At 42.7% G+C, this 23,598-nt stretch overlaps 1 protein-coding gene across 1 annotated transcript in view; it reads right to left on the bottom strand.

Moving 5' to 3' along the window:
- The window catches only part of unc5db (unc-5 netrin receptor Db), a 208,239-nt gene that overhangs the window by 62,576 nt on the left and 122,065 nt on the right, over positions 1–23,598 (bottom strand). Inside the window, 4 exon segments of the mRNA XM_074637598.1 lie at positions 5,674–5,841; positions 6,635–6,815; positions 18,752–18,855; positions 20,434–20,577. Coding sequence (XP_074493699.1) covers positions 5,674–5,841; positions 6,635–6,815; positions 18,752–18,855; positions 20,434–20,577 — 597 coding nt within the window.

Below are 23,598 nucleotides of genomic sequence, written 5' to 3'. Positions count from 1 at the left end.
GTCGGGAGTGAGAATGGGCTGTCATATCACTGCTACTTCTGGTGCAAGAGATGATGGACAAAGATACAGTAGGAGCCTGAGATCATTTGACTGATGTCCAAGTAGGTGGAGGCTAGATCCAATCCAATCCAAATCTATTTATAAAGCACATTTAAAAACAACAAAAGTTGACCAAAGTGCTGTACAATTATTCATAAAAAACATAAAAAACAACACAATAAAACACTAAGACCAACTTAAAACCAACAGGACATTCAAATAATAAAAGCATTAAGACCAATAGGAAAGGAAAAAAGGATTAAAATAGTCAACTCTCATGCCGAGCCAAAAGCCAAGGAATAAAAGTGCGTTTGGAGGTTTGATTTAAAAACAGGCAGTGTGGGAGACGGCCGAACATGTGGAGGCAGAGCGTTCCAGAGCTTTGGAGCTGCAACTGCAAAGGCTCGGTCACCCCTGAGCTTCAACCTATAGACCTCGGGACAGTCACAAGCAACTAGTCAGTTGATCACTTGTTCTCTCCTATAGTAGCACTTCAATGTCCACAACACCAGCTTCATTTCTATCAGTATTCTCCTCTCTTTGCCGTTTCTTGTTAAGCGGCCGTGTGCCTCGTCATGGTGCAGCCTCTGACCTCACCCATCCTCCGTGCTCTCCCTGCATTCAGACCATCATTAAGGCAATGCTCTGGGCTGGCTTGTCAGAACCGGACGGGCTTGTCAGTCAGCAGCTCAGACAGCGGGGCTCATCGCAGCATACGCTTCGCCCCTGTCTGAATCTCCATCCTCCCACAAAGACATGGATTAGCCCTGGTAGCGGGACGACACCCACCTCCCTCTCTGCTGCATTTACTTCAGTCATTCTGTGAGGCCTCCAGGCTATGGTGGTGGTGGCACAGTGCCGCTTATCTCTGCTTGAGTCGGGAATTCTTATTCCTCTTCTTTTGCACTTACTTATTTTTTCATGTGAACTTCACACTGCAAACATAACCCACCAACGCCCCACTCTTAAGGCTGCATTTAAGGCTGACAGCTGTAATTGGCAGTGAGCGGCAGCCAGTTGAAAACTTCGATACTCACACATCAGTCAGTGTCGAGAAATTCCATTTTTTGTCTCAGACTACAAGCCAGAAAGTGAGTTTTGAGAGGCAGACGTTACAGCACCTCGAAAAGCAAAAGCTGAGTCATTGTTATTGATCACCAACCTCATCAGACTTACTCCTGCACAGAAATCCAAGGCGGCTGACGGTGTCATTTTCTGTGCCACCTTCATAAAAAGATGCATGTCGCTGGCAATTTCAACTAGAAACTGTGTATGTGCATAAATATAAAGTTAGATGAGCACAATGTACGAAAATGACACTCATTCACCCGTATTGATTAAAGGTATGAAAGTTTAGCACATAATGGTTTAGCACTAAAGCTACAAAAAAGCTATTTATTTGAAAAGTTAATTATTTCTGTGAAGTTATGTGGCTTGTAATAAAAAATAAAAAAATAATTTAAAAAATATCTTTAAAGCTGGTAGACTACATTGATGGGGAGGTAAGAGCATTTTTAGAGTAGGTGAGAAAGTGGAGTTACAGTAGCAATATGTCACATAATCATAAATAACTTAATGGGAAATGATTGTGATTCAGCAACTAATTCAATTTATCTAACTAATAGATTACTTTGCATACAATACTGGTCCTGGATTACTGAATACTACAAAATGGGGCTGGCTATAGGATAAAAAGGTCTGTATTTTTGTAAATCATTTTCATCAAACTTACTCTGTGGAGTTTTCTTGTAAACAAACAAAGTCTTACCAAAAAATGTTGTGTGTAACCTCTAGGCCTAAAAAACGTGTTGAATGCATTTCCTTCCACATAAAACATTTACAAAGCCAACTGTGCCAAGTATTTTGAAATCTGTATTGTTTAAAGAGACTAAATTTTGTCTATGTAAAGATATAGAGGAGTAATGTCTACCTGAGTCTATGATATCAGCATTAATATATCATCATCAACTATTGTCTATTTAACGATATAGAGGAGTGATCGCTACCTGAGCAGAGAATGAAGTCACTCTCTCTCTCTGTGTGTTGGAATCAGAGCTTCTCTGTACTTTGTTTATGTAGCCGGTCCGGCGGCGCATGCATTTGAATGCATGTGATGTCCTGTGTTTGTTGCTACACTGACTAGTTACCGCTGATAACGGCGTTATCATGGAAGTGTAATGCCCACCCTTCGGTTCCCTCCCAGGTTAACACAGTTAGCTCTGTCGGCACTGTTGCTGTTGTTTGCACAGTTCGGGTTCTTAGCACCGTTAAGCTGTAAGCCGCTGGGTTAGCCGTCGCCATGTTGAGAGCCATGTGGAGGCAATCTCTCAATCATATTTATGCTCTGAATATGGAATTTAGCACCTTTAAATCCATGTTTGCTAGCTAGCAGCCTTCTTCTTCTCTGCCTTTCGTTAGCTACATTTGTTTAGTACATTCCTGCCTCTGACTGTTGATCTTTTTAAATAACTCAAAACTGAACATTGCTCCAAAATAATAACCCCATACTATCACCTTTTTTAACTTAATTAACACACTTTTCTTACACTGGTGTCAGCATGCTTTCTAATTCCCTGCACCTCTCTCTACCAGTTCCACATCTCTCTCTCATCCTGTTCTGTTGCCATTAAACTAGACCTGACTGTCTGCCCCCATCTGCACCTTGGCAGTCTGAAGCCTCACAAACTGAACAAATTGGCTAGAGGCAGGCTCGTTGGACGACCTCACCACCTTCTGAACCACAGCTCTCAAGCTTCCAAGACAATATGTGGAGAAATGTGTAACAGGATGTGCAACAATGGGCTGGGACTGACAGGTCTATAGGGGCCCAACATCTGCACAGAGGTGACAAGCCCTTCACACATGTTGATAATGCGTATAGACAAGCAGACTGGAGTACGTTCAAGCTTGAAACCATCCTGTCTCAATGTGAAAAACAGCTGCTGATTATAACATTTGCTACTTTCCCCTAAAGCCTTATGCCCTCTGTTGTCTTTGATTTTCTCAAACATCTTCCCTCCTCTGTTTCTGCCTATAGGTTTTGTCACCTGCTAGTCTGGCATCTTCCAGGCCGAGCCTTCATTTGTATTGTACAATGTAATGGATTACTTTCAACACAAAACATTTGGCATCGGATTGAACCTTTCTGTCTGGCATAGCTCTAGAGAGAAAAGCTGACAAATGATTACATTTAATTAGGTGCAATGTCTCTTTTTAAATTATTTATGGACAAAACAGCTTCTGTTGAAAACCTTTTATTGGTTCCAATACTCTCCTGTTGTCTTCCCTCTTAAAACTGATCTTGCAACTAATTGTACACAGCAGACATGTCACACATATCTGATTCTGTCCTGCTTGTTTAGATAAGTCACATATTTGAGATTTAGTTACATATGTTAGGCATAATTATTCTTGTTGCCCGAGGTTAACAACGTACGGAGCTAGAGGGCAACTGTTTTCTAGAGCAAACCTGTGCCTGAATTTACTTTCATATACAACTAGTCTAAATTGCATTAGCAAATACATTTCGTAAGAAACATAGAACGTTTTTATCAACATGAGGAAATATTCATATTGAATGTCATCCTGTGCTTAGAGCTGCTCAAATCCATTGTGATTGATTTAAAGAAATACAAACAAGTCAGAGCATTTTTCCCCTATACTAAGGGGACCATATTTTCAAACCTCCAAACTGGGACCCTTAGATATACCGCACTTTTAGGCATGTGCACAGTCACGCGCAGGCACAAGAAGGCATTATTATAGCGGGGTGCATTAGAGGCTGTGACAATTATGATTTATCACATTCACTACTTTCTCCCTCTTTAATCACAGGACTATCCCTGACACACTGACAGTTTGGGAGTCCTATAGAGAGTTTTCCTCAGAGGAAACTTATTGTTGTTGTTGTCTGGGACTTTTGACAAATATTATTCAACCTTAGTTTTGAACCCGAACAATCTCTATCACATCATGTTGCTCGCCACAGCCTCAGGCTATATTAATAAAAAATGTGGAGCTCAGACATTTTGTCCAGTACGGAGACACCGGGTGAAGGACTGACCGGATGGACGGTCCTGAGGGAGTTATATAAGCGGAGCGAAAAGTTTTAAGTGATTCACAATTTTTCGCCTACACGCCTGTTGACGCACAGAAGGAACTGTGTAGAATAATAAATCAAAACGGCACGTTTGATGTGCACACAAGCACGGAGGGTTCTGTTGTTCGACAGTCTGATGCTGGTTCCGTGTCCGTGCGTAAATGTGGCTTGACAGCGTGCAACATCACTCTAGTTAGAGACTGCAGCGGTGCGGTACTGTATCTCGTGCACATTAATGAGTGGGAAAGAACATAATGAACGTCTATGTAAGTATAATATTGTTATTATTTTAATTGTGGTGAAAGCCGGCACAGTTTGTTAGTGACAGTTGAAAACCAGGACATTTGAGTGTTTCACAGATATTTGTCCAGACTCAGGACACCCAGCTTGAAATCGGGACAATCCCGGACAAACCGGGACGTCTGGTCACCGTACCCCTTTACTATAATGATAAAGTGTGCAGCCAGACATTTCTTTAGCGCTGAAACAGCACAGTGCAGATATGTCTGACTATGCGACACTATGGGAGACCTAATTATTACCAGGATTAAATGGCACACAAGAGAGAATAATACAAAACTGCTACATTAACAAGCTAAACTGAAATGGTGGCTATAATAAACACTGTGTGCTGCACGTTAGCATTTCGCTCAAAGCTCCGTTGTGTATAAGTGCAGCCTCACAGAGCTGCTGGCGTGGCTGTAGATTCTGTTTAGTGCCTCTTGACTATTGTGCAGACCAATAATACTGTTTGACTCCATAACAGCCCTGCCCCCTTAACAAATGGTTGTAGTCATACAACTCTAGTCTGCAGAATGTATGCACCACTCAAACTACAAGATAACCGTTACCTCTGTGAGAACCCTTATAGTCGGCCCTCCCTGTTTGCTCTTGTGAGGTAAAACCTAATTTCTTCATGAAGTACCTCCGCTCACCTTCTCCCCCTGAATCACACTGAATCATATCCCCTCTCTCTCTCTCTATCTCGTCTGCTTCCTTTATTTTGCATTGTGAATGCCCTGTTCTTCTTCTTCTTATTATTATTTTTATTTTCTTCCATGTTCTTTCTAACACAATCAGCACAGTGGTACAGGGATGTTGTCAGGTCACTATGTATCTGCCCCTTGCAATCCTTATAATTGGTTGTCTGTAATGCTGTAAAGAGGCAGGGGTTTAAGCTCATTCAAGTCACTGGGGATTTCAGCCACGGATGAATGTCTGACATGTTAGTGTGGGTGGCATGCTGTGATAGTTCAACATGCCTTAAAAAAAAAGCTGGCAATATATCTGAAAACAAAAAAGGAAAGGAAAGATTGTGCTAGAAGTATAAATACTGAATAGCTTGTCATCCAGAAATATTATTCAAATGTGAACATTGTATTTACATGTTTGGCAGCCTGTCATGATCTTTGTCAGCTTAATAATTCTAAGCCACGTCTTAATAACTTTTGACACCTATAAGGAAAATCAACTTTTGTATCTGTAAAACTCCATAAAGTTGTACTTGAGTGTAATATTTCTGTGCAGAAACTGACTTGGGCAGAGTGCGTTGCAGGTGATCTTCTGTACAGACATGCCCTCGCAGAAAGCCCCGCCGTTGAGAGGCGCCGGGTTAGTACAGGTTCGAGATCGCTTCTGGACACCCCGCCCACACGGCACATTGCAGGGAGACCACTCCGTCCACAGGGACCAGCCGCCGTTCACTGGAGGGAGTTCAACAAAGTTAGAGAGTATAAGAAGAGGTGTAGCGAGGGCACAACAGCACATTTTTACTTTTTCCAGAACTCTGGCATAGTTAAATACTCTAACGAGCCGGGGTTAATGATTATGCAGTCTGCGAGGCACTGGAAGGCAACAATGCATAACGGCTGAAGCAGATTGAGCACAGCGCATTCATTGTGGCGGATATACAGCTCCCTCTTTCCTAATTGCTCAGTTCAGTGTTCCTCGCTCTTGGATTAAGATAAAGACGAGGAACTGTGCGAATGCAAAGAAAACAGCCATTAAACGGAATTGCCATTTCTAAAGGCAACGTTGACTCATACTTGTCGACAGGTTGGAGTCGACCACTTAGCACTCTGACTGAAGCACTTTACTCTATGAGCTCTCTGTCTAACGTGTGTGGAAGCGAAATGTTGAGCAGTGCTATCAGAGAGCTGGTGAACCTGCCGCACTGCTGGAAGGCCTCTGGCAAATAAATACTTAATAAGCAACACTCCTTTTAAATGAGATTAAGACACAGTGGCTTATTTCCCTCCATAAAGTACACATTGATTTTAAATGAGAGGCAGTAAATTGAGTCTTTGAATAATACATTCATGGAAATAAAGAGGAGACATCAGTCTTCAGCGGAGACACGGAGATGGGTGTCTTAATCACTTGTGTAGGGGAGAAGGGAAACCAAACAAATTGATCTGAAGTGCCATGTAAACAGTGTGTCAGTACACTGGGATATGTTGTAACAGGCAATAACAGCAGCTGAGGAGGACGGCGTACCAAAGACGATCACAGTGGCTGTGGCGCTGCGTCTCTTAGCCACGATGTTGCTGGCCAGACAGGTGTAGTTGCCCGAGTCAGACAGTCGCGCCTCGTTGATGATGAGGTTGTGGTCCGCACGGGTGTCAATGTTGTCATCAATCATGGAACTCAGCAGCTCTTCGTTTTTCAGCCACTCCACCTGTTCAAGAGAGGTAATAAAGAGATATGATGAACTTTTGCGACACTATTAAAAGGATCATTTTGGTTCATTACAACTTGGGCCTCGTGTTTGTAGTTCATAATTTCTTACTGAAATCCAAGGCCTATTGAAGGAGGCTGTGTCACGCGTCATCAACGCGTCATAAACGCGTCATATCTTCGGGGGTTCAACACATGCGCAGTAAAATCTGGTCTGCCCTCGCCGAAATTAAGCCAATCGCAACGCACGACCGCAGCTTCAGTTACACTGCGCATGCGTTATACCCCATACCCCAAGACCGCCCGTGACCCAGCCTCCTTTCCATAGGCCTTGCTGAAATCAGGGAAGCGTGTTGTTGGGACTCACCACTCAAAATGGCAGCAGAGCCGTTTTGACTCAGTTTCCCAGAATCCTTCAGTTTTCACACAGAAATGGTAAATGGAAAACTGGTCCATAATAAAAGGGGGCAGCTTTCTTTGTCTTCCCTCTCTTATCTCTCACCCCCGCAGCAGCAACAGCTGCACTGCAGCTCAACTCCTCATCTCTCAGGTATGACCTGCTAACAAAGCAGACATAGCCTACGCAGAACTCTTTTTCTAAAGCTGAGGACGCAGGAGCCTGACACATTCCTGGGTAGCTCAGTATGCACTGCTAACCCAAGTAAACAAGTTGAGTGCCAGCAGTGACAACGAAGCCTGCCAGCGGACTTTTCAAGCAACAAGGAGCAACAAGCAAGTTAAACACCGAGCTGCTAACTCAAGGAGAACCAAAGACCGTAAAGTAAACTGTTTCCTTCAATCTGCACAATTAGATTAAAACACATCACAGCAAAGACAAAGACTGCAATCATTTGCCAACGGAACCTCAACTTTTCCAAGACTGACTCCTCCATCACCGACGGAACCAGTTACATTACCAAAGCATTGGCACCATGACGGCACATTGCTAAGCAAGACTGTTATCAATTTATTTCAATGTACATGCATTGATTTGATTGAATGTTTTTCACATGCGTTCAGACAAGACAAAGATGGCCGTCTTTGATTCAGCCCATCTTTGTAATTTTACATTGTCAGCCATATTGTTTGGTAGGCCATGCGGCTTCAGTCGCCGTTTTGAAGCTATAATGCCATCTTGTCTTTGTCTCTCCCACGCACTCTTTTTGGTTTGTAGTTATTTAGTTAGAATAATATTGTGTTTTTAGCCTTTATTATCTTGTAAGTAAATGCTTGTGGATTATAAATGCTGGTCTGTTTAATGTTGTACAAGAGTGAATAATGCCAACCTCTGCTATGACAAGAACTTCAAAAACCTTCAACTTTTAGTAGCTTTTGACCATTATTGGTTGTAGTTGTTAATTTAATTATTAATCAGAGTTCCAAATTGATAGTTTGGTATACTCTGAGAATATTTTATGAGACTACATTAATTGGCTATCTTTTTTCCTTTGTTAAAAAGGCTGGTGCCAGGTATCAGTTGATTTGATATAAATTAAGTCATATGATTCAATATAATTAATCATTATTTTTGATGATTGATAATCCATATTAATAGCCATTTTTATGCATTTTTGAGCTACTGCACCAGCATAGTTTTGGTGCCCCATTATTATTAATATATGTTGATATTTTTAATAGTATTGATATTAATAATTATCTTTAATATTTGCTAATATCCACACCTGCTCTTTCCTTTGTCCCCAACAGCGTATGTGGGTAGTTTGTCACCCCCACCCCGGCAGTAATTACAGCCACAATAACCTACAATTTGTCCACAAACTCCTGTAATTCAAATCCTGTTCAGAGCCACATCCTTGTATCTTAAAGTTGAAGAGTTGCTTGTTTTTCTACTTTTTTCCATTTTTAAAGTCTGCTCAGTGTGAAATTTGACTTTTGTGGAAGAAGAAAAAAAATGGAGGAAAATGTTTTTTGCTAATCTGATAAAAGGAAACGTGAACACCAACATATGAGCCTATAATGAGAGCTCATCAAATGGGCTGTTGTTATTTCAGTTAAAGATAGGTACTAGTATTCTCTTCTGGCACTCTCCTGCTGAGTTTCATGTCTGTTACAGACCACATCCTGTAACTTCTCGATGGATCCAATTAAATTCGAGTTAAATTACAGAGGAGCACAGTGAATATTTTATGCCCCACCTCCAGGCAGGATTTTAACTTCCCTAAGTCCAACTTTCATTTTTGGCACAACTCATTTGTGTGTACAACACAATGAATGCCTTCTGGGGTGGATTCTTCGAAAGTGTGTGATGTTTTCTTTATTGGCATCGAGACCAAAAATACATGCAAAAGACACAAAGAGAGGGTTCAGGGAGGCAGTGTAATGCAGCGGAGAGACGGCCATGATGGCAGGCTTTTTTGCACCCAACTTTGAGTGTTGCCATTAATTCAGAACAGGTGTACACATCTGCCTTTAAACATGGTCTGGTCTACTGAACCCTCAAGTCTCTCATTCTCATATGATGCTGCTCTCACATTTGGATTCACTCCCCTTTAAAACTGTACGGTGACAAACTCATCTGCAACCTACGAGTCCCACCCATACTGTATAACCACACCTAAAGCCATTAGACAGTCAAAAGAAGCACTATAATGAATTACCAGCAACAGAGAGGGAAACTAATTATAATTTACAAACTTAGTGACGCTTTAGTGCCTCTACCCTGGTAAAGGGAGCTGCATCGCTGCGTTTGCAAATTACATTCATAGTGTGGCAGAATGGGCCAGGCTGATGGATTTATTGAAGGAAGCGCAACCTTTATAATAAACAACACACTCAGGCTGGATGCAAATAGGAAGTGCCTGTGGGCATGCAGACACCGGGTAAATAGAAATGACACACGGACCCGAGGGATGATGGATTGCAGGTATATATTGACACAAATAAAAATGATAATGAACATCATAACACAGTAATCATTCCTCACAGTCTGTACATTTCCACAACCTATTTGAGTCAATTGAACCACCGTTAGCAGGAGTGGGAATTTTTTTTTTCCATAGGAAAGGAGTACAATGTAATTACGGCGGCCTTTTTTCCACCGTTTGCCTTGAAGAACACTTGTTAGCCCATCCTCGAAGGCTCACCGATTCTTGTCTACAATTAAAAGAGAGCCTTCCTTCAGAGGTAAAGCGCTTAGCATCGTTGATGGATAAGGAAATAGAGAGACAGAGGACTGGGGGGACTGGGAGTCTAATTTTTCATGATTAAAGTCATCTGTCGCTGAATGGGTGACACAAGTGGTGGCACCCCCCACCCTCAGACTCTTTATGTATTTATTTCAATTTTAGCCGGGGAAATTTGTGACTTGAAAGAGGCAATTAACGCGTGGCCCTCGCAGTGTTTTGGGGCCATGCTGCACATTATCTATCTGCCGCTAACGGCCCTTAGGTAATGATGAAAAGATTCACTGAGTGGAAGAGAAGAGAGAGATACACAAAGAGAGGGAGAGAGAGAGAGAGAGGAAGTGGGTTGGGTGATGGGAGGAAAAAAAAAAATGAAGGGACAAATACAAATTAGCCTGGCAAGTGTGGCAGAGGATGTGAGAAATGAATTGCCTAATTGGCACATTTGTTTCAATTAGGATGTGGTCATCAGTGTCAGCCGTTGACGGAAGGGTTTCCAGACGGGGCCCCACATCAGGGCTTTCTCCCTGTGATTTCATTACCCAGACCGCCCCCGGAGGTCACCTCCTCCAGCCCTGCACAGCAGCCAGGTCCTCTACTTAAGTACACACACACACACACACACGCAGCTCATTCAGATGACATTTGCTGATGATTAGATGCTGAGAAATGTGGCGGTTGAGGGGCAATTAGAGGGTAGAAGAGCAATGTAACCTGTGACACAGCAGCCATCATCAAGACTTATGAGGAGAGCGCTGATCATGACCTTGCCAGCTGACGCATTTTTTCGCCGTGCCTGTGTGCCGCACAGTCCCACTCCCAGGTCTTAAACGGTCACTTGATGTCAAGGTGATGCGGTACAAACGGTATGATTCAGTTGCTATAAGGAGAAGAATCTGTCTGCTGAGTCACGCTTAGGTGTCACAATTTAGCATGATCTCCTCCACTTTGGGTAAATCTCAGCTTCCCGTGGCGAAGCCCGACGTGGGCGGCAGAACTTTTTAATTGCGGAGTATCTCGTCAACGCAATTACATGGATTAAACGTCTCCGTCAGGCTTATACCCCGGGGACCAGGGGGACGCCGGCGGGAGCTGCTGAGCAGCATATCTGAAATAATACCGCCGAGCTACGGAGCTAATCCACCCGATGTATTCCCCCCCGCAACCAATCAACAGCACACGTAAAGAAAGGCATGCTCGTTGCCCACGCACACACACACACACACACACACACACACACACACACACACACATAGATACCCGCAGACACTTTGAACTCAGCGTGGCTCACTGTGTTCAGCCTGAGAGCAGCCGGTGGAGTCGGAGGGAGCTATCTGCGGCTCAGCTGTGCTCTCCCGCTCCGGAGGTTAATCAGAAAAGATACGGGGAGAACACAAAGTGGGCCTGCGTCGCCCATCCGCCTCCCCGTTGCTTCCCAAATGCCACCTCTCCTCCCCCTCCGAGCTATGTGACACTGCATTACTATTCCACCCCGATCTGTCTTATCTTAACGAAATAAATAGAGGGAGCTCCCGGCTTCGGCCTGGGTTTTGGGGGGGGAATGTAATTGCTTGGCTTAATAATGAAGCTCATCATCTGCTCTCTAGGAGACTTTCTCTGACCTATGAGAAAGAAACAGAGGCGCTTGGCAGCGGGATCGGAAAGTAGAGACAAGTGCAGAGGAGGCAGGGAGGTGGGATGGAGTTAAATGCTAACTTGTTTTGGAGTAGCATCGCAATGTCTTTGTGAAGCTCAACAGAGAACAGCTTGTATCACAGTGCAGAAGCATTTAGTTGATTCCCCTTTGTGCCGTAGCCCGGGCTGTCTACCTGAGCTACTGTAGATCAAGGGGATTCATCTTGGATTAAAGGCTTTCATTCAGGGAAGTTGAAATTGGCTCCCAGTTTGGCTGTTCATTTCACACTTTCTCTCGGAGTAACCTCTCAAAAGAAACTCATTATACAGGGTTCTCATGGACTCTATTCCACTTCAGTTAAAAGATCTGCTCTGCATTCACACACCCCTGATATCTGTGAAGTAAAAGTGGGGGATTGGTTTTGGATCAGGAGCACCGAAACGAAATTACAAATAAGCCGATCCTACGTTCTATTAACCATAGGCAAATTACAGTCTCTTGCTCGTTGGATGCCACGTATGAAGATGTTTTTGTGGCAAGACACTCGAGGATTTGCATGGCGCAATTTGCACTCAGACAATTCTCACCCACCTGTGTCCTAAATCATCACATTCTGACGCTTTGTCAGACCCCTCGGCAGCACTTTTAGGTTTAGGCAACAAAACCACTTACAGGTGGTATGAATGACTTAACTTGTGTTAATTGTCTATTTACCAATCCAGTATACACTGAACAACTAACTCCATTGTAAACCCCTAACAAAACGTCTTTCTCTCTAGTCTCCTGCACGCTTGTTTAGGGGTAACTAAATTGCAAACTGCTAAAATCTGTTAAACAAGGTACATGGATGTACATAAAAGGGTGTGCGAATATTGCACCCTGCGGGACAAATTAGCACCCAGGCTGCAGGAGACAGCTAAGAGAACACGGAGTTGTTATTTTATTCCAAGTATCATTTATTTATGTTCTTTGTAACTGACAAACTGAATAATAAAAGAAAGTTCTATCGCATCCATTCTCTATATGTATTTTGATGATGTTTTACAAAGGGTTCAACCTGATCCAGGAGTTAGAGTAGTAGTAAACAGCTGTTAAATAATAATAATAATAATAACTGTATATTTTTTATCACGCTGGTATCGGATCAGTACTCAGTATCGGCAAATACCGCAAGTTCATGTTTCAGAATCAGTATTGGGAAGGAAAAAAAGGTATCAGAACAAGATGGATTTTGGTGAGACATTTGATGCCTGTGATGCTGTCTTGATTCTACATGCTCTCACTTTTGCTTCCAATTGTTGTGGCACATGTGTTGCAGAAGTGATCTGGACCTGCGACTTACAGCATACTGAAGAGAGACAGCTAGAGGAAGTTTGGGGATGATAGCCCTCCAGCAGGCATGGCTGCTCAGAGGAGCAGGTAAAAGCAGCTTCTCCTGTCTTTTTCTTAGTCATCTAAAAAAAACATACAGCTCTCAGAGGTACTAACCTGTCAGTCATGCCGATGTGTTCCAGTGAGTTATATTTCTTTTTGGATGTAGGATTTTATAGTGACCTCTGCTGTCATGGAGAGGTCTTGAGGAGTGCTACAAAGTGTGTATTATTTGTTGATGACTATTGCAAAATTCAAAATACAAGACGTTGTAATAGCGTCGACACGGGGCTCCTCACACAGAGTGGAATGGGTTTGTCATGGAGTGGGTTTTGTGATGAATTACTCTGATGTATCGCGTACAGCAATCTGATTTATTGAGGCCTACTGTACAATGCTCACATTAAAGGAAGAACAATTCATGAAGAAAACAAAAGAGTTAAAGTCAATAAAGTTTTCCTCGTAATATCTTTAATTGCAAAAACACAACATTTTGCTTTTCAGTGCAACATTTTCCATAACATAACACTGCTTTATAAAAAATGTCCGATTATGACTTTGCTCTGGTTCCTTAAAGGGCCAGTGTGTATATTTGGCAGCAACCAACTGAAACCTCTCCCACGGTGGCCAATGCGAAAACCTGAATGGCCCATACGGACCCTATGGACCCCCTCCGTATGTAGATATAAAGGGCTCATTCTAAGGTAACAAAAACACGATGGTGATTATTTTCAGGTGATTATACACTAAAAAAAACATACTTACACATATTATATTCCATTTCTGTCAATATATGCCCCTAAATGCTGCACACTGTTCTAGTGAGGACAAGGATGCAGTTTTGGTTTCAGAAGTGAAAGAAAAACAAAAATTGGTTTGCAAATAAAAACACTATAATAAAATTATCTTTTCGCCCTCTACATGTCTTACAGAATAATTAGAAATGCAGACCTATATTCACCTGTAAATAAAAATATGATTTTTTTTTGTCCAAAAAAATCATGCAGAGGAGAATATTTACAGCCTCTATGTAGCCTGGAAGGAAAAACTCAGACCAAAAAAGCTGTGTATACTTACAAAACTAAATATGGCTGTGAGAGCACGTTAATAAAGGCAGCCGACCAAAATGTATATATAAACATTTTTATCAACTTAGATCTTCTTTCATGTGGATTTTGGCAGCTGGACAGCAGACACAATTTAGAGAGTAGATAAAACTAAACCTGAGACTGGGGGGAGGAAATAGGATTGTGGAGATCGAGGGGAACAGGTCTATACCCTATAATTGCACCCAGGTGTCACAGCAACTGCAGTGTATTTCAGTCTGGTCTCACCAAATGACATATGAATGGGGAAATAATATGAATGGCTATTAACGCTCAGAGTGACGTAGTATAAAGAGCGACTGGTGGATGAACGGGTCAAACAAACAACTTCCACCCAGGAGACCGCTGTTCATGTCCCGTGTGACACCAAAGTCAACCGTTGACTTATTTACGTTGACGACTCAACTTTCATACGTAATTTAATTTACATAAACATTTTTATTTCAACCCAAACCATGATGTTTTCCTGAATCTAACCAAGTAGTTTTGTTTGAAATCACAATCACATGTTTAAAACTGTTTAGGCTTTTTTACAATTTAGCGACTGCAATAAAGGCTTTTTTAATATTTCCTTCCTCGTTGTGAGTTGTTCTTCCAAGAACATCCAACACGTTTTTTATCTGCAGTTGGCCAACCAGTCATCACTTTTTCCTTCCTGAGGCTTATATGAGGCTTCAGCCGTCCGAGTTATACAAGCATGGTCGATATCATCAAAGTTACAGGTTTAAGTACAAAATTCCCTTCCGTCATTCTTCCACTGCAGCTCAACAGGGAAACTGTCTGTGGAACCACAGAGAGGGAATTTTGACTTTTGGTTGGACAAAAAAAAGAAAGAGAAATTGACAATACCTTTGGGCATGTGAAATCATAACTTTGATATTTTATAGAGAAAATTATTCGAGAAATCAAGTAAATAAATAGAAAACAGATGAATTGATACTAAAATGAATTAGTGGCACTTCTAAATGTTATATTCAAGGAGTAATAGAAAAGTCTCGATCTAACCCCGGTATCAACTAAAGAAAAGCAAGTGCTGATAATCTCATATCCAGTTTATTTCAATAATGACCTAACCGAAGTGAGGGTGAAATAAGCACTAGAAAAACATGTCAATTGTTGCTTGAAAACTTACAGTATAATGGGACAGGTAATTGGACGGAAAGAATGGCAGTAAATTACAACACTGTCAGAAATATATCTACTGTGACACTTCTCTCGTGCAAATAAAGACTTTCAGAGTCAAGAAGACGTCTCAAACTCTTGCTTAAATAAACTGTTGCAACCTCATGATACTAAATGATTCCGCTGTGAGCGATCGGAGACTCATTAGCTCACCTTGACATCCTTGCTGACGACGGTGATTTCCAAACACACCCTTCAGAAGCACAGTGTTTACGCCGCAACTCCAACCGCAGGCTCCCGCTCTGTTGGGCCTGCGCTGTGTTTGCTACAGTAGCATCCGTCCTGCAGCTGCACTCTGAAACCTCACACTACCACACTCACGGACGCCATCTCAATATTTCATGGACGAGGTGCGCTGATATCGACTGGGCTGAGGATATCTGCCCTGTGCTCTCTACATTATTCACTCCCATCTCTCGTGGCTGGGCTCATTTGTGTTGACAAAGGACGAGATGGAAGGTTGTGATTCGGCCTGTATACCGCTCATATTCAACTATTTTTATCCCCGCTGTGGATTCTGCGGCGCTGGAATGACATCACTCCTCCATTTCCATGTTGAATCATTTATACAGCATAAGGCCGGCGGTTGACCTCCATTTAAATCTTGTCCCCGCACACATCATTTATACATCCATTGTTCATGCTGATTATCACTGGATCAAATATAGAAGGAGACATTCTGCATTTGGAGAGGAATGTGCACTCGGTGACATTTTGCACTGAGACATTTAAAAGCTATATTTACCCCACAAGTCAGGCTTTCAGATTGATCTCTGTGAGAAACATCTGCTCTCCATCTCACTGGGTGTTTAAGTTGCCACGAGGCATTTCATTGCTTAAAAGCAATCACAGCACTAGTATAGTATAGTCAACAAGAATTACAATGTGTGAAATCCGATTACGCCAATTACAGCGGTTGACTACAATCTTGTGACCAGCTGCCAAAGTGGTTTTGCCCCCTGAATGTGCACGCACCCAATAATGTTTGTATACAAAAAACACGTCTATATATACATATCCTTATCCATATTCAGTGTGTATTACAGTAACCTATTGTGATCGGCATGCTTCCAGTTTGGAGAAACAGACAGGAGTACCGGCAGGAAGCTGAGCAATGTACTGCTGTGGACGCCACGTTAGTTCAGATCAGAAAGTCACACAATAACACAAACTAACGAACCGATCGATGCAGCGGTAGACCAGCAACGCCCCGTGTTCTGAGAGGTAAAATTACTGTTTTTGTCAAAGGAGTCTGGTGGCTTTGAAGACAGCGATATACCGGCTTCAGTTCCCTGTCAGAAAGGGCTGTCTGACGGCGAGGTAAAGCGTTGAAAATAGTCTAGCTTACACTTAAGGTGATATGAATTTTTTTTTAGGTGCCTAAAATCCGTTTTGCTGCTGCTCCCGTCCACAGACGCTTTACCTCGCTAACGGCACAGTGGTTCTTTGTGTTTCCATTGAAAAAAATTGGAAAATAATGCAGATGGACACGCACGCCCTTTAAGATAAGATAGGACAAACAGTTATGATATTTTTTCTGTAATGAGGCCCCTGGATTGCAGACTAGTATAGAACATCCGGTATCTTTCATAGATGTCTTAGATCAGGGGTCTCAAACTCGCGGCCCGCGGGCCAATTGCGGCCCGCAAGACGATATTTTGTGGCCCCCACCTTGATATGAAAGTTTAATGTTAGTGCGGCCCGCAAATTTTTTTTTTTTTTATAAAGTTTTTTATAAAGTTTTTTTTGGGGGCATTTTTTCATTTTTATTGACAGGACAGTGGATAGAGTCTTGGAAAGGGGGGAGAGAGAGAGTGGATGCGGAAAGGGCCACAGGCCGGATTCGAACCCGGGCCGCCGCGGTCAGGACCAAGTCTTGTTACATGGGCGCCCGCTCTACCAACTGAGCTAACCAGGCGCCCTCGGCCCGCGAGTTTTATGTGAATGTCAGTTTGCCGTGGAAGGTCCCTTTGTTGCGCGAGCCCGAGCTGAACGAACCTACCAATCACAGCGGGGTATATGGCTCCCGGGGACGGGCAATCGGCCGGGCTTGATGCAAGCAGAGAAACATTTCACAACAACTGTGGCGGCGCCCGTGTAACATCGCATAAGCTTGATTAAAGCTTGATTTATACTTCTGCGTGTAATCGACGCCGTAGCCTGACGTGCACCTCTCCAGAAATGTAACTACACGTCGCGGCGACGCAGACCGCAACAGCTGTGATTGGTCCAGTCTCTCAGCGATGCTGAGCGGCCAGGACCCCGGACAACCACAGAAAGTTCAACTTCTCTCTGCCTCGATCTTTTCAATGTTTGTTCACACAAATCCACTCAGATATATTTTCTCTTTTCGGCGTTGCAGTAATGTCAGTAAAAGTTCTGTGGTTCAACAGTTATTAGCTCCAACTCCCTCAGTTTCTGTTTGTAGTACAAGAAGAAGAGGAAACTCATAGAGACGCCGCCGCCAACTAGCGGTTTGGTGGTGTAATTGCAGAGCAACACAAACACAGCAGGCACAACTTTATTGCGGAGTGACACCAAGTGGAATGAATATATATCTTGTCACACAGCCCCAATCATGTCTTTTTCAAAGCCTGCAGTGAAGAGAAAGGTTGGTGACGAGCACAGACAATTTCAGGAAAAGTGGGAGACGCAATAGAGGCCATGTTCAGAAGAACCGTTCATGTTCTTCAATGTTCCATTAATGTTCAGGACAGTTCATGTTCAGAAGAACCCATTCAAGTTAAAGAACTGTTAATAATGACGTTTGAGAAGATTGTTGTTTTTTTTAACAAAGCTCCTTTTGTGGCCCAGCCTCACCCAGACTCTGCCTCCAGCAGCCCCCAGGTAAATTGAGTTTGAGACCACTGTCTTAGATGCAATGATGCAATGCCCGTATCACAGGATCTCTGGATGTCCATGTTGCAACCAACAGACACAGTAATGAGATTCCCTTTCATGACTTTGATGTCTTTACCAACACAGTAGGAGCTGCTGGTAGATAAAACTACAGAACCCCCCCGACCCCCAGACCCCTCACCCACTCCCTTATATCATCCCCCAAAACTGTAATTGGACCATTCACTTTGTGGCCTGACCCACTTTAAGCCAGATGTTTCTCACAGTGTGAACTCACAACACTCGCGAGGTTAATGTTGCTATGGACTGAAATTTTAGAAAGAGAATCTCTGAAAGTCTGATGTCTATATTTTATTCACCTACAGTTTACAGAAGATTTGATTAAAATGTGTGCTGTGAATCCTCTTCATCTCACTGTGGAACCAACACCTTCACTTTTCTAAACTTATCCCTGGTTTCTAACAACACTATATCAATCTCTTAAAAGGTCAGAGGAAGCAGAGTCGAAGGTAAAATCGGCATAGAGTTACTCTCCCAGAATACGGATGGCCACTCTGATGCAAATGGTCTCTGCTCAATGGGAGTATAAGCTTCTGCTCTTTCAGGAGAGGAGGAGCGAGTAATGTGGCAGCAGCCTTACCTCCGCCACAGGCACTCCCTCCGGAGGGCGACAGTGCAGAACGATCATCCCGTTGATTGGCACCTCCTTCCCCTGGGGGTCCTGCTCAAAGTTTTTCCTCAGGTCTGTGTGGGGAGATAAGAGGGAGCTGTCAGGTGTCAAGTGTTACGGTCAGCATGGCCTCAATCCTCTTCAGCAGCCTAACACGCCGACATGCCCCCGGCTCTGCACGCCACGACCTTCAAAACCCTCTAGCCGGTACAGGATAGAGAGGATCCCATGGCCCCTGTGTTACGTAATCTGTTTACTAGGTGGTTTGGAGGACACACTGTGTGGAAGAAGTGTACACGGATTGTTCTGATCATACTGGACATTCATGCGCATACAATAGTGACGGATCGTATTCTAACCATTTTCAAAAACTGCTTTTGATTTCAACATGAATGGGTTTCGTGTACCGTTGGATCATGAAACATTCCCTGCATATAAGGGATCTTAAAACGAGAGGGAAACTCTATAATAGTGCCTCAGTTCAGCTGGCAGGTAGTTAAGTGCAAACACATTGATATGCAAATCCTGTAGCAGATAAAGATTTTGACATCACATCGTCATTTGTGAACTCAAATTCTTACTTTTCTTCAAAGGACAAGAAAAGTAAAGAATTTACTTTCTTGATGTTTAAACATGAGCAATTTCTCTCGGCTTTTTCTTCAGGGCCATACATCAAAAAATAAATAAAGTAGAAGCACTAAATTCAACACAGAAGAGGGCTTTAAGATAACCTATAACACCGTCTGGCAGCAATATTGGATTTGGACAACACTGGCTGTGAATAGCTGATTGTGTCTAAACTTGATTAGACAGCATTCGTTTCTGGGAATAGATTATTGCGCCGCTGATAAATCGGATTCATTTTCTGTTTAAGATAAGGTCAGCTTGCTGTGTTCACACAGTTTGGTCCAAACCAAAGGAAACATTTAAAAAAAAAAAAAAGGTCCTGTAGTCAAATAGCTCCAGTCTGTAAGGTGTTAAAGAAGACACGAGCACAGACATTGTAAATCAGTTTGGGTGACCTGTCATTCTGCATGATCATAATACTTCTGGGACCTCCAGAGAAAAATCAACAGTGAGAGACTGACAGCCTTAACTGCACTTGCAAGGCTTTATTTTGTTATCTGCTTTTGAGTTTTACTTCTTTTTTGTATTTATATTCTGCTCTAGTGGTCACAAGAAACAACTGGATGCAAGCAGTAATCCAGTTATTCTAAGTATTTCATATATTGCTGTCACTTAACCTTTTTGGATTCAGATTTTTTCATAGCAGAGCAAAAAACTATAAATTAACTTCCCAAGTTCAGTGTGAACACAACCTAAGCCTATTGTATTTAGTCAACTTATCATATCTGTCTTGGTGCAAATACATTAGATGAGCACCAAAAGCTAATTTAGTATACATGTGCCTCAGGTACTAGTTTCACCTACGCCAACATTTGTTTAACCTTTTAAAATGAAAAGCTCGTTCAGATCGAACTGAACTGATTATTTGAAAGCTACAATGCAAGAGTGATGTGTAGACAATAAGGACGAAGACACCAGCTGAATTGTGGAAACAGTGTTCTTGCTCAGTTGTTACATATTGCAAAATGCAGAAGCTTTTTGATACAGCTGCTACAGTATGGTCACTGATGTGCTTCCATACTCACAGGCGATGCGGACTGTAGCCTTGCGACTCTTGGAGGTGCCCAGATGGCTCCAGGCCACACAGAGACACCAGTAGTCCTCTGGGCCGTGGAAGTCCTCCACCTGCTGACGGGACACATTGATCATCACCTCACGCACCTTCAGCCCTGGGACAAAACAGAGAAGATTAGATAGTTAGAGTCTGCTACATGACCTGAATCCAACGGCTTCCAAAGTATCATTTTCAGGTCAGGTTTGGATTTGATTAGTTTGGTTGGTTATTAAATAACCTTGTGGTTCCCGACATCGTATTGAGGTTTGGTTCAGGTTTGGGCCATTTTGTTGCATAAAACTTTTTTCACATTTTAGTATTTTCAATGAAATAGATTCAGAAATGCAATATTCTGTGTTGGTTGAACATATGTTGTAGTCGCTGCAGGATAAGTTATTTTTGATTTCGGAGAAAGTCTTTCCAAAGCAAGCACCTTACTTATAATGATTATTAAATAATCATAATACTATGTTTTATTTAATGGCGCCTTTCATGGCACTCAAGGTCACCTTCCAGCACATACAAACCAGTAATAAAAACATCCATACAAAACAAGTACAATCAATAAAATCAACATATTCAATACGCAGTAGAGGATAACAACAGCTAGTTAAAATCCGTAGAAATATGATGCAGATTGTTGTGGTTAAAATGAATATGCCGGTTTATAAAGATCGGTGTCAAGAGCAGTTTTGAGATTTGAGATCTGTGAGATAAGCAGTGGAAAAGGTTATGGAGAGCTTTGAATGTTTATGGTATGATTTTAAAGTTGATCCGTTGTGACACAGGGATTACACAGTGTAATTGAATCAGCAGGGGTGTGACATGTTCACTGGACTTTGAGCGTATGTCTAAGTCAGTGGGTAAGTTTGTCGGGAAGCCTGCCAGAATCATGTTGCAGTAGTCAATGTGTGATATGACCAGAGTACTCAGCAGGACTTCCGTGAAGTGTTATGTTTCGTAGATGGAAAAAGGCAGTACGGGTGACATTGACAGTATAAGTACTGTGTGCTCTTAACCTGTGTGGAGACTGGTAAAGTGGCTTCAGCAATGGGGAGTAAGCAGTTATTGGTTTTTGAGAGTGTAGATTTAGAGCCAGTGTGAAGTATCTCAGTTTTATTGCTGTCGAGTTTTAGGTAGTTGTTGGTCATCCATGTCTGTACATCATGGAGACAGGAAGTGAGGGTACTTGAGGGAAAAGTAGGCTTGGTGGACACATACAGCTGTGTAATATCAGCATAACAATGCAAATAAATACCATAGAGCTGAAAGATGTTGCCAAGAGGGAGGAGGTTATGAATAAAAGTGGCCCCAACACTGAACCCTGTGGAACCCCGTTTTGCATGATGGAGTTTTCTGACCGCTTATTATGAATCTGTACAAATTGTGTCTTGTTTGCGAGGTAGGAGACAAACCACTGATACACAGAACCACAGATTCCAGTGTTAGCCAGATGGTCCATTCAGAGCTGATGGGATATGGTATCAAAGGCTGCAGTGAGGTCAAGGAGGATGAGGATGGAGAGTAGACCGGAATCAGCTGCACGGAGGTTGACTTTGATCTTTACCAGGGCTGTTTCTGTGCCAGATTGGAACTGTTCAAAGAGGTTATTGTTATCAAGGTAGGTCTGAAGTTGAAATGCAGCTACCCTCTCAAGAATTGTGGAGATGATTGGTAGATTGGAAAAAGGCAGTTGTTGAGGTCACTAGTTTCTAAACCATTTTTTTTTTCAGAGTTGGTCTGATAGTGGCTGTTTTCAGTGAAGAGGGAGGAGTTCATCATGGAGGTTATCAGGTGACATGATGCATTTTCAGGCTGGTTCCAGGCCTTTTTAGGCACAAGCAGAACTACAGTTAATGGAGAAAACTGAAATAGAAAAAGCCCTGGGTTCTGAATAGGGGTCTTGACAGAATCCTTGATCAATACCTCAATACGTCTACAAGCTTGCGTCAGTGATCAATGGGTATTACAGGATTAGTTATGGATAAATTGTTAGGAAAGGCTGACACACTTCCTTTATCAGTGCGTTCTCCCCCTCTCCACTGAGCTCTGAGAGCATTACTAAGGGAATTGGCAGAAACACAGTCCCTCAGGGGGGCTCCACTGTAGGTTTTGAGCGCTCAATGCTGCTAACAAGAGAAGAGCTAAATCAGCTGCAGCAGAATTAGCATTAATAATTTGAACCACACTTCACCACTTCAAAAACAGCATATGTAGGCTTGCTGTGCGAGCGACACAAGGACAATATACTATATTATGTAACACATAAGGCGTGCGAACACAGCACTTTGTGCAATGCTCTATTGAATGCATTAAAGAAGAAGAAAAAAAAAAAACACTCCATTTGAAAATCCTCTTCGGCAACACGCTGACCCTTAGTTGGAAGTGTTCGTCACTCTGTCATACAGCTTCAGATGGGTATACAGCAACCGTTTTTAATCGGAGTCCTCAGCTTAGGGCCTGTCACATGTGTTTTCTCACCGCTCCTCAGAGCCTTTTTTGCAGCCTGCAGGCCTTATACCCAAAGCTAGATTAAAGGCAAGGGATGTGCAATGTGCTGGGGACCACAAAAGAACAATACCCAAACCCGTCCACCCCTGACTCCTCTGGCTCTTGTGCATCCACTCCCTCTGATAAATAACACTTTAATCTGACATGCTCTTACTAAAAGTCAAACAGCCTCATACTGAGGCTGCACAGCTTGTGAAGTGCTGAGCAGACTTCTGAATGAATGCCAATTAAACCCGAGTGAATGGCAGCGGGGCCACGGCTGCGGATCCATGCTGGCATTTGCGGGTAAAATTAAGAAATGGAGAGCATTTCGTGGCGGGCGGTCTCCACTGTGCCGGGCGTAAATGACAACAAGAGAAAAGTGGGCTTCTTCCTTTTTTTGTCACACCAAACATGGTTGACAAGTTGTGAAAAGCGGATACAAATTAGGTGGTTCAGCTTTAATACGGTGCACTGCGGCGTGTTTGGTGACTGGGGGTAGTTTAAATCGTGATTGACAGGCCTGGTGAAAAAAAGCCCACATTTAAGAAGAGGAATAAACAAAGCAGCTGCTCTATGGTTGGTGCTTCCTAGCCGCGGCCCCTGCAGAGAGTGAGACACAAGCATAATTCAGAATTTCTCGAGA

The sequence above is a fragment of the Sebastes fasciatus genome, chromosome 6 (assembly GCF_043250625.1).
Source record: "Sebastes fasciatus isolate fSebFas1 chromosome 6, fSebFas1.pri, whole genome shotgun sequence".
Lineage (NCBI taxonomy): Eukaryota > Metazoa > Chordata > Actinopteri > Perciformes > Sebastidae > Sebastes > Sebastes fasciatus.
This window is presented reverse-complemented; position numbering and strand designations above follow the sequence as displayed.